This window comes from Myotis brandtii, unplaced genomic scaffold (genome assembly GCF_000412655.1).
Source record: "Myotis brandtii unplaced genomic scaffold, ASM41265v1 scaffold115, whole genome shotgun sequence".
NCBI lineage: Eukaryota > Metazoa > Chordata > Mammalia > Chiroptera > Vespertilionidae > Myotis > Myotis brandtii.
Genome location: NW_005353967.1, coordinates 15,154,303 through 15,166,339, shown reverse-complemented (window position 1 = coordinate 15,166,339; position 12,037 = coordinate 15,154,303). Strand labels below are relative to the sequence as shown.

Sequence of the window (12,037 nt, the reverse complement as noted above, 5' to 3'; positions counted from 1 at the left end):
TGCCCCCTCTCACAGTCCGGGAGCCCTCAGGGGATGCAGTCTGGCCTCCCACTGCAGGAGGCAACTGGCTAATCAGGGGAAGGTGCCACCCCATCACCCCACTGCTGGCCACCGCAGCCGCCAAAGTGTTTTCATCAACACAGACTCCAGTCCCTTCACCACGAAAAAAAGAACTTTCTTTAGGCATTTTCAAGATGTCTCTTTCATAGGATATGACCTCCCTCCCTGATTTTTAGAGAGTGTGGAAGAGAGTGGGAAAGACAGAGAGAAACATCAATGTGAGAGCACACTTCGATTGGTTGCCTCCTGCATGAGCCCTGACCTGGGCCCTGGCCAGGGAGGAGCCTGCAACCTAGGTACATGGCCTTGATCAGAATAGAACCCGGCCCCCCTGCAGGTTTGTGTCTCCACTCTGGCCCCAGCAGCCCAGAGCCACGGCTGTGGGGCTGGGGCTGGGGGCCGGCCCCCCTTGCGGGTTTGTGTCTCCAGCTCCAGGGCCGGGCACAGGCTGCCCTGTCGTTCTCTCAGGCTCTGGGCCTGGGTCAGGCCCTTCCTCCTGAGCTGGTCGTGACCGTTACAGCAACCCAGCCTAATTTGCATATTACCTCTTTATTTCTATAGATCTATTCAAGGTGTCTCTTGTAAGTATATATTTCATGTATTTAAAGATATATATGTATATATAATACAATTACAAAAGTCTTTTTAAATTTAGAAAGTGACATTTCTTAGTGCAACTATATATTTGTAGTTTCCAAAATAGGTTTATCATGTGCTTTGAATATACCAACCCAAATTCACTCTTAGTTGGAGGAACACTACTCCCAAATCTAAAGGCATAGTCTAAATCTCTTTTAAAAATCCTTATATGCAAAATCAAAATAAACATAAGAGTCACACATTATTCCCAATGTACCTGGGACTTGGAATTGGGGTTAAGTGATGAATTCTTCATATACATCCTCTGCCTGATTGAAACATCTCACATGGCAAAATATGGCAATACAATAGTGTTGTGGCAAGCCAACCCATATTACATTCCATATCATATCCTACTACTATGCAGAGTATCTATACTAATAAAAGGGTAACATGCTAATTAATTAGACCGGATGTCTTCCGGACAAAGGCACGGTGGCGGGGCCGAGGCATAGGCGGTTAGGTGCGATCAGGCAGGCAGGCAGAGGTGGTTAGGGGCAATCAGGCAGGCAGGCAGAGGTGGTTAGGAGGAATCAGGCAGGCAGGCAGAGGGGTTAGGGGTGATCAGGCAGGCAGGCAGAGTGGTTAGGGGCAATCAGGCAGGCAGGCAGGCAGGTGAGCAGTTAGGACCCAGCGGTCCCTGTAAGATTGGGCCTAAACTGGCAGTCGGACATCCCTCAGGGGTCCCAATTGGAGAGAGTGCAGGCTGGGCTGAGGGACCCCCCTGCCCGTGTATGAATTTCATGCACTGGGCCTCTAGTTGCTGAAGAAACAACTGTAGCATTATAAATTAGACTCCCATCCCTGATATGGTCCTAGCAAATGATAAAATGTCTTTCTTAACTTTCTGGTTAACTCCAAACTCCTTAAACTTTCAACTAATTCCACCTGATTCTTCTAAACACTTTATGGAGGAACAGGCTCCTCAGAGAAACTGTCATTTATTCCCATATTATACTGCTACATATGCTTATCTCTACAATTATCTTTCCTAATGTTTTAGAAAAGGAGTTGCTGCACATCATGAGTGCTCGCCTTTTGACAAGTCTTAGACCCCATCCTTTAAAAAGAGATCTCTCTCTGTACCACATGGACCTCTGAAAGTGAAAAGGGAGGAACTAGATGCACAATATTTAATCCATTTGCAAATTATTTTGTTCTAGAAATAATTACATCTTATTATTTATTCCTTCCTTTAAATATGGCTCAACTGTGATCAATAAATTTCCTAGTAAAATTATTTTAATCACATTTTAAAATCTAAATAGTTTGCCAGAACTATAGTGGTGATGTATTTTCTACTCAGAAATCTCTTTGTTAACATAAATCACAAGTTGATCAGATCAACTTTACCAGTACTGGGTAGAAAACTCTTAATGACACAAGAATATATCAGAGAATCTACCACAATTTATTGAGCATTTAGCCTAACTCATACCTAGTAAACACAAATAATCGAAATATTTCCTAGTTATCCTGGTTAAAAGCTATTTACTACTATAAATAAGTTTTCCTCTTTGAAACATCTTAATAAAAGCAATCAGTAAAAGCAATCAATCTTAAAACATCTTAAGTCTTATGAAAGAAAAATCACCATAAAGATAATTTATAATTTTAAGAAAATCATTTACTATTTTTGTAGTCTCCCCCTAAAATGTGTTAAATAATATATATTAGAAAACAGTGGTTGCATATTATACATTTTGTGCCCAAGATTTTTCTTGAAAGAAAGATGATGAAAGAATGTTTAAATTGCCTGTGTTACCTCAACTATATTATGCATGTGAGGAAGCAGGCGATCCATTCGAACTTCAAGCAGCATCACAAGTGCCCGGCACACGTTTTTCCGTACCTCTGGTTCTTCATCCCCAGCCAATGCAAAGAGGTTCTATTACACAAGAAATATTTTTTTCTAATTAAGTATTCCAGTACATTAGAAAAGTTTATAATAATAACCAGTAATCTGCAAGTTGGTAACATTTAAAAACCCTAAGAAAATATAGTACTAATAAAGACTGAATTAATTGGCCTACAACAGTGGTCGGCAAACTCATTAGTCAACAGAGCCAAATATCAACAGTACAACAACTGAAATTTCTTTTGAGAGCCAAATTTTTTAAACTTAAACTATATAGGTAGGTACATTGTTATTAACTTAATTAGGGTACTCCTAAGGCTTAGGAAGAGCCACACTCAAGGGGCCAAATAGCTGCATGTGGCTCGCGAGCCGCAGTTTGCTGACCACGGGCCTACAATATTCTATATAACTAGAGGCCTGTTGCACGAAGAGATTCGTGCAATAGGCCATCCTTTGCCCTGGCTGCTGGCACCGGTTTTACTCCGGCACCCGGCACCCAGGCCTTCGCTCTGGCCGGGCTATGGTTGGAGCTGGCCCCGAAGTCAAAGCCTGCTCTGCTGGCCCCGGGGCAGTGAGGCTTTCCCTGCTCCGGGCCCCGGGCCATCAGGCTTCGCTCCACCGCTTGGGAGTTTACATATGCAAATTAACTCTCCTGACTGGCTGGTTAGCGTAGCGAAGGTATGGTTAATTTACATGTTTGTCTATTATTAGGTAAGATAAGTGTAATATGCAAATCGACCGGACGGCAGAATGACTGGTCACTATGACGTGCACTGACCACCAGAGGGGCAGACACTCAATGCAGGAGCTACCCCCAGCCTGCAGGCCCCGATTGCCTGATTGGGGCCTGCTGGCCAACCTCTCAGTCCCTCCCCTTGGCCAGAAGGCTCTGATTGCCCAATGGGGAACAGGGAACTGGGGATGGGTGGCAGCAAACATGGGTGGCACCAGGCCAAGGTGGGTGCAAGTGGGGCCCCAATCACCCCACTGGTTGCCCCATACACAGAGGCTGATCTTCCCTGGCAGCCGGGGAAGACTGGCCCAGATCGCAGGCCAGGCCTAGGGACACTACCCATGCACAAATTTCATGGACTGAGCCTCTATTAGATTATAAAATAAGATAAGTGTAGAACGATAATTGCCAAAAATCATAGTTTTGGTAAATAATCTTAAAACCATTCTTTCTGAGAGAGTATGATTGGTTGTGTTTTGAGGTAACTTTTAGTTTGTGATAATAAAACCATGTCATTGGGACACAGGGGCACTCATCCAGTTGATCCAGAAATGGCATTAAAATAGAATTTGATTTACCCTTGACAATTACTGTCTGTCAAGAGATTTAGTCCTACCAACTCTGATTCTTAAGGTGGTAACAGGTGCAGATTCTATAAAAGCATCAGTAATTGGGAAATTATAAACACAAACACACACACACACACACACACACACACACACACACACACACACATATACTGAGTTTCTGAAAATTAATCCTAAACTGCCATTGTTCACCAGGTCAACTACTGAAAAAATAATAAAAGTAATCAATCTCATACTGTTCTTAACAAGTTTCTCTACAAGGTTAAAAAAAAAAAGAGTCTGAATGAAGAGAATGTTTAGTCATCGCAACTCCAGGATGTTTATTTAACTTTACAGATAAAGATACAGAAGTTTAGATGTTAAGTCACTTGCTAGCCAGGGGGGGATATGAATTTGTTTTTCATGAAATCATGAGTAAGTCCACACTCATTATACTACACCAACACCCTCTACTAGAAGAACAAGTTGTCTCTTGTAGAGGCTGCAAGCAGGGATGTGAAAAGAAAAAATAATAAACTTTTCCTATCTCACTTCTGAGATTCTACTTTATGTACAAACACACATATACTTTAAAAGCACTAAAAAGATCATTAAAATAAATAAATAAAAATCCAATGTGCCCCATTGTCTTTTCCCATGAAATCACAAAAACGTCTCCAAATAGATAAATCTAAAACCTCATTTCAAGAAAGGGGTAAGACAATGGAGAAGTTAAAATATCAATATGGCAGTATGTGAAGTACTGTTTCTAGCATTTAAAAAACTTTGATTTCCCCAAGACCCTGATGCTTTCAAAAAACTCTTCAGTTCCTTTTTTAATCGAATATATTTTATAAGGTCAGAGAAGAATAATGTTTTTCCATCAGGTGCTCCTTTATATGTTAGATTACATCCTTCATTAAATTTGATGTTGTCTCACTTAATATGAATACACAGCTTTGCCAAGGTAGGTTATAGCCGCATATTAGTAACCAATACACTTTCCATCAATAATGTCAAACTTAGCAGACATGACATCAGCCCCTAATGAAAACACTAGTAATGGAAGAAAACAATGCATTTATTCATTTAGTAAATAGTTACTGAGGGACTCTACTATGTGTCAGGCACCTCCACTGGAGGGTTACTGCTTATGTAGGATGGAAAACCGGTTGACTCTTCTACAGCGATCAAGCAGCAGAGAAGTGTTAATATGGCATAAACACAAAGGGAAAATATTTAAAATGTTGGGAAATGTTCTTAAATTTTTATTTTTAGAGAGAATTTAATTCCTTTTATTATAAATTATATTTCTGTATAAGATGCTGGTATGTCCATTACAGTTCCCTTAAACTGTAGAAGAGTACTAAGAGGAAATACCATTATAACTACAATTTCTAAAAATAATAATAGCAGTAGTTAACAAGTAGAGTGCTTACTCTGTGGCAGGCACTGTTCCTATTTACAGCATATATATAATAATCCAACAAGGTAGGTCTATTATTAGCCTCATTTTACAGATGATGAAATGGAAAACACCAATTCATTAAGGTGCCCAAGGTTAACCACTACTAAACTGTAGAGCTGGGAGTTGAACCCAGGTAGTCTTACTCCAAACTTCTAATATTATCCACTAACCTCTGTATCAAACTAGACTGAAAATACCTTGAGGCATAAATTTATTTATATATCCCTAGCACCAAGTACAGTGCCTGATTCATAGTAAGTACTAAGCAAATGAGAAAAACAAGATTTGCCCCCTCCAATAAGTTTCCAACATAAATGTGGCCTCTGAAGGATTTTTTTTTTAAAAAAAATAAACTAATTTATTTGGTGAAAATAAAAGTTAAGTGGGTAGGGAACTTAAACAATCCTTTCACAATGGAAACCAATAGAAAACAGAAGTACAGCAGGTCCTATAACACTAGAGGCCCGGTGCATGAATTCATGCATGGTTGGGGTACCTCGGCCTGGCGGGCAATCGGGGCAGAAAGGGGCTGATCAGGGCCAGTCGGCGGCGGGGGGGGGAGACCACGAGAGGTTGGCTGGCCATGGGAGATTGGCTGTGGGAGCACACTGACAATCAGGGGCCAGCTCCTGCATTGAGCGTCTGCCCCCTGGTGGTCAGTGTGAGTCATAGCTACCAGTTGGTCACCTGGCTGTCTGGTTGTAACAGTTGCTTAGGCTTTTATATATATAGATTGATGAGATGTGGTAGGAATTTAACTCTTTTTATATCAATCAGTCCTATGGTAAAATTGGTTTCATAATACTTGCTTGGCTTAAAGCTACAGAACATATTGATGACGTAAAGTGAAGACTTAGTGTACTGTTCTTTTAGCTTGTGTCTTCAGATTCTTTATCAAGTTAAGTTTATTCAACCTCACCATATTGCAAATGACTTGGGAAATTTAATTTCCATATGCAACTGAACAGTATATTGAAGCAGAAATTTTTATGCTGAAGATATTAAACATACCATAATCAGTATTTACATAATGATACAAGTGGAAAAATCAGTAACAGAGGAAAAGTTTATAGTTATAAAAACTATATGCAATGAACATTATCTAACCTTCTCAAAAACAAAGGAGAGGATAAATCTTACCTCAATAAAAGAATCAATGTGCAACATCAGAGCTTGAGTTCTACTGATGATAAACTGATTGACACATGCAACAGCGTGAGATCTAGAAACAAAATTTAAGATTTAGCATATGCTCATTGCATTGTTTTTCTATTTGCAAAAATCTTAAACATTCCTCTATAAAAATATTATGATGTATGTACAGCAATACACATACACACACTCTAAAAAAATGAGTAAAATTTCTCTGTTATTAACACAGAAAGAATAGGAATAATATATTAAGTGAAAAATGTAAGTTGCAGAGCAATATATTATTGCTTCTATAAAAGTGAAGTGTCTGAAAGAACATGTGCACATTTTTAATAGTAGATAACTGAAAAATGGAAGGCTGGATGGGTACATAATGGTAATTTATTTTATTTACCTACAGACTTAAAAATAAGCATTCCTTTGAAACGAAAAACTTCTAACAGTCTACAGTCTATTTGTTCTGACATAACCAATTCAATTCCACAGCAATTCTTAATGGCACTACTTAAAATCATTCTTAGCTCACAGGTCATGGTCATGGTTGGATTTCACTGGCCTAGATATTACTCTATAATGTGGCTACTCCCTACCCCTAACTTCATTTCCTACTATGCTACAGTTTTTTTTTTCTCCTGTCACTCTAAAAGGCCTCTACGTAACTCCAGAGCCTTTGTACTTGCTATTCCCCCAATCTTTCCCTTGATCTTGCAAAAATTTACTACTTTACTTGGTGCAAGGTCTGTACAAATGTTACCTTTCCAGAAAACCTTCTATACAAAATACTTCTGAGTCACTGTCTAACCCCTTTTTCTCACTTTTTATAGTATTTAACATGAAATTGTATTATTTATCAATTATTACCATCCTGTAGGCCTCCTCTTCTAATAACCCAATAGAAAAAAGAAGACAGAAGAGAAAATCACCACATACAGCCAAAAAACATTAAGATGTTCAACATGATTAGTGACAGAAAAGTAAGCCATTTTGAAAAACCATTTTATATCTATTTGATTGGCAAAAATTAAAATGTGTGACAACACCAAAAGCTGAATATGTATACCCAGGAAATCCCTGTGTCTCAGAAATTCCTTCCCAAGATTTTATAACTTCCCTAAGAGAAACTCGTACAAATAGACAAAAGGAGACAAGCATATAAATGTTTCAGTAGCACTACCCACAAAAGCAAGAACCTGGAAGCACCCAAAGGCCACTGGGCGTGCGTATACATGAATAAACTGTTTAATTGTCACACAAAGGAATAATATACAGTAGTCAAAACAAATGACCTATAGTGACACAACATGGATGAATCTTATCAACATATTAAATTTAAGGTGCCAAAGATTAAATTCATATACCTTTTATAAAATTGAAAACCAAGATCAATAAAATTATTTTCTAAAAATTCCAAGAAAAGGATCAAGTTGGGATTAGATATAGGTTATTTTCAAGGCCTTTGCTTTTATTATATTTGGTGGGTTTGAGTGATTATTAAAAATAACTAATAAATAACTACGGATTGAATGTAAGTGGGAAATGATGAGAATGTTACGAAACATAACCCAATTTGTGCACCTCTAGTGTGATTAAAAAAATAAAATTGCTCCGATTTTTAAATTGCTTAGTCATGTGATGGATAAAACTGTATTTGTTTGCCTCATTCTATATTCTCAAAGTCTAATAGTTACTGTGAGAGGGAAATACACTCACAGTAAATACCAGTTAAACTGTATTGATAAAGTATTAAATAATTTTGTGGAATAAAACTACATAAAGATGTAAAATATGTTTAGTGCACAGATAAAACAGACAACAGATATCATTTACTCAAATATACATTAAAATAAAATATTATAACAGTATATTCAACAGAATCTCAAATGGGCAGTAGCAAACATTCACTAAATGGAAACATTTCTGTATTGCTAAACTACGTGTACCTTGTTAAGTTTTAAGTACACGTATTATAATTACAAAATAAATTTTTATATCCAGTAATGGTGTACCTATTATCAGGAATATTTTTTTGTTTTTTCTGTTTTAATTGCTGAGAACTGGTCACAAAAAAGTAAATTTCTTAGAAGTATGCAAATCACTACACTTTCACACCTCAGTGGGAATGTTAAATGGGGAATACTTTCCTAGGGAATATGAACTCCTCTATCTAATTTCCTCTGCCAGGAAGAGTAAAATTTTATTTTGAAAATATTTATTTGCATGACATTACCCACAAATAAGCATCTATTAAGTTCCTACTGTGAGTTTAACACTAGATTAAGTATTGCGTAAGAGGACAAATAAAAGTAAATCGAGGTAAAAACGTAAGAACTAAATAAAGAATTTAAGCAAGAAAAAGATTCCCAATTTACCCTCTGGTTACACTGTTGAAACCACAATCCTTTGAAACACAGTTTGGAATCTTGAAGTAAGCCCCAATGGGCATCTGAACCAATAGTTAAAGCATATACACTAACGTTCATTCAGTTGTATATCCCTGAAGCCTCTAGAAACGACATAATGTCTACTTTACATAGTAATATATTTGATTATTCTACATAAAAGCATGATGTATTGACAATCATAAAAAAAATCAAATGACAACCAGAAGAGCAATGACTTTTCCACAGAAACAATAAGCAAAGTTCAAGTTACAAAAAGCATACATAATTGAAGGGGAAAAAAGTATAGCAGGCTGGAGAACTTTTGGTGAAATTACAAAGTCTTACACACTTCAATGTAATAAAGGCATCATGATAATTATAGCATGACTAGAGGCCCGGTGCACAAAAATTTGTGCACTCGGGAGGGTCCCTCAGCCCCTCCTGTGCCCTCTCGCTGTCTGGGACAGGCCTAAACTGGCAGTCAGACATCCCTCTGGCAGCCCCGGAGCCCTCAGGGATGACTTGCCAGTAGTGGGGAGCAGTCAGACATCCTTAGCGCTGCTGAGGAGGCAGGAGAGGCTCCTGCCACCACTGCTGTGCTGGCAGCCATCAGCCTGGCTTGTGGCTGAGCAGAGCTCCCCCTATGGGAGCACACTGACCACCAGGGGGCAGCTCCTGCATTGAGCATCTGCCCCCTGGTAGTCAGTGTGACCAGTCATTCCCAGTCATTCTGCTGTTAGGGTCAATTTGCATATTACCCTTTTATTATATAGGATAGGACAACTGATAACAAAATTAATCAAAGGCTTATTTAATATTCAAAATATAATGATATTTCAAAACTAGATGCTAGGCAGTTTCAAGGAATTATAGATATAGAGAAAAAAACAAAACAGACTATGTTAACTTCAGGACCAGCCAACCATGTCCACTGTGTGATTTCAGAGTGCACTAAAAAATCTTTCCACTGTCAGGATTAAAATGTGGTCTGTTTTTTTTTAAATAAGTAGGTTGTAAGCCCCTTAAACTAAAATAAATAAATAAATATATATATATATATATATGCCTAACATGCAAAGTGTCCCCTCGGGAGTTCGACTGACCGGGAGTTTGATCACTCGCTGACCACCAGGGGGTGGCGTGGAATGAAGGAAGGCAATGGCCGGCAGCTGGCAGCTGCTAGGGACCTTACCCATGCACGAATTTTGTGTACTGGGCCACTAGTTACTTAATAATTTAGATGTCATACTTGAGGAACTTTTAGTACAGAGCTGCCAATAAAAGTACCTGTACTTGCCAAGATTCCTAAATTAAAAAATACAAAAAACCAAACAAACAGCCCCCCAACACACTTAGTTTTAACCTTTCACAAGGAACCTTAAAAGCATGACTGTTAACCATTACAAATGTAATTAAACATGTAGAACTGACATATTCAATGACAATTTCAGCAGCAAAAGTCAGTATTTTACGGGCTGTGTTTTTAAAGGAATAAACGTAAGTTATCAAAATTCACCTTTGTGGAATATCTAATATATTTTGCTAGTTACAAAAATAATAAATAATGTAAAAATAAGAAAGTGGTAAGAATTATATCAGAGTTTATAAATTAAATTTAATATTAGTTATATAGATACCTTATTTTTGGACTACTGTGCTTGAAGAACTGTAAAAATTTTGGAATCATGATGTTAAGAGGACGATCTAAAACATCACTATCTAAAATCTCAGCAGAATCTTCACATATCTTCTGAAGGGCACCAAATGCTCCCTATAAAAGACATTTAATTAAAATTAATTAAAAATTGAAGTCATTTTAAAAGTAAATTGAGGAATATTGCCTAATTTGTATGAATTGTTTTCAGTTCACATAAAATGCTTCCTCAAAAAAATCTGTAAGTTTAATCAATTTTATGACAAATTATTAATCTCAGTTTTATATATAATGATACATTTTTATTTTACCATTAAATAACTTAGAATGAGAAGATATTTTGGTTGGCAGAGACTGTAATATCTAATTCAAAGCCCTAATTTCTGAAATATTCTTACCAATTTAAGTCAACATTACTTTTTCTCTTTTAAGTACTATCAGTTTGTAAAACTCTATACTTACATATATCTAACCATTGTACCACTTCTCTTCTTTGAAGCATAAAGGACGTCTTAATATCGTTAAAAAATCGTTAAGAACTTACATACATGTAAGTCATTTATTGGGTAATGGTGACAAAATCTGTTAAAAGGGCAGGCAATTCAAATTGGCAACTATTTCTCTATAGTCATTTTTACACCAAATGGGCTAACTTAGAGCTCTTGCACACAATATGTAACCTATTAGTTCATCCACTTACATGCTTTACTACTTTTAATTCCATTAGCAACTCCCAGGAACTTATTCTCCACAGTACAATTAATTTATGAATACTGTCTCTTTAAAGAATGACTTATGTAGTAGCTACTCCACAATTTCAAGACTATTGCAGCCAAAACTTTTTTTTATTCTTGGCAAGTGCTTAAAATTTTGATCTCTTTTTATATTACTGTTATACCAAAGCACTACTTAACTTGTTTAAAAATATAATTGCCTTTTTTTTTTTAATCTTCACTTGAGGATATATTTTTTAATGATTTTAGAGAGAGAGGGGGGAAGAGGGAGAGAGAAAGGGAGAGAGGGAGAGAGAGAGGGAGGGGGGGGGGGGGGGGGGGGGAGAGATCAGTTGCCTTCCGTACATGCTCTGACTCGGAATTTAACCCACAACCTTTTGGCTTATGGGACAACACTCAACCAACTGAGCCACCAGCTGGGTGTACTATTTAACTTTTAATAAACCGTTACCTGATGGCTAAATATTATTCAGTTTTCCTGTAATGTTATCAGTGTATTTCTAAGGCATTACTTGAAAATACATGTATATATGAGAATGCAAGTTTTTTTTCTTAGAGTCTTTTCTAAAGACTGTTTTGCTAAATATCCTTCTCCCTTCCCCAAGTCAGATCTGACAATAAAGTGCCCCATCACAAGACCTCCTGATTTTTTTAAAAAAATACATTTTATTGATTTTTTACAGAGAGGAAGGGAGAGGGATAGAGACAAACATCAATCAGCTGCCTCCTGCACACCCCCCACTGGGGATGTGCCCGCCAAGGTACAACATGCCCTTGACCGGAATCGAACCC

General features: G+C 37.6%; 1 protein-coding gene across 2 annotated transcripts in view; it reads right to left on the bottom strand.

The window, feature by feature from the left end:
- Positions 1–12,037, bottom strand: part of TNPO1 (transportin 1) — a 54,934-nt gene that overhangs the window by 31,593 nt on the left and 11,304 nt on the right. For both annotated transcript variants that reach the window (XM_005858010.2, XM_005858011.2), the window contains exons 6-8: positions 10,495–10,628; positions 6,465–6,546; positions 2,465–2,587 (exon numbers count right to left, since the gene is read on the bottom strand). In XM_005858010.2, the coding sequence (XP_005858072.1) occupies positions 2,465–2,587; positions 6,465–6,546; positions 10,495–10,628 (339 nt within the window). The remainder of the gene's footprint in view (positions 1–2,464; positions 2,588–6,464; positions 6,547–10,494; positions 10,629–12,037) is intronic.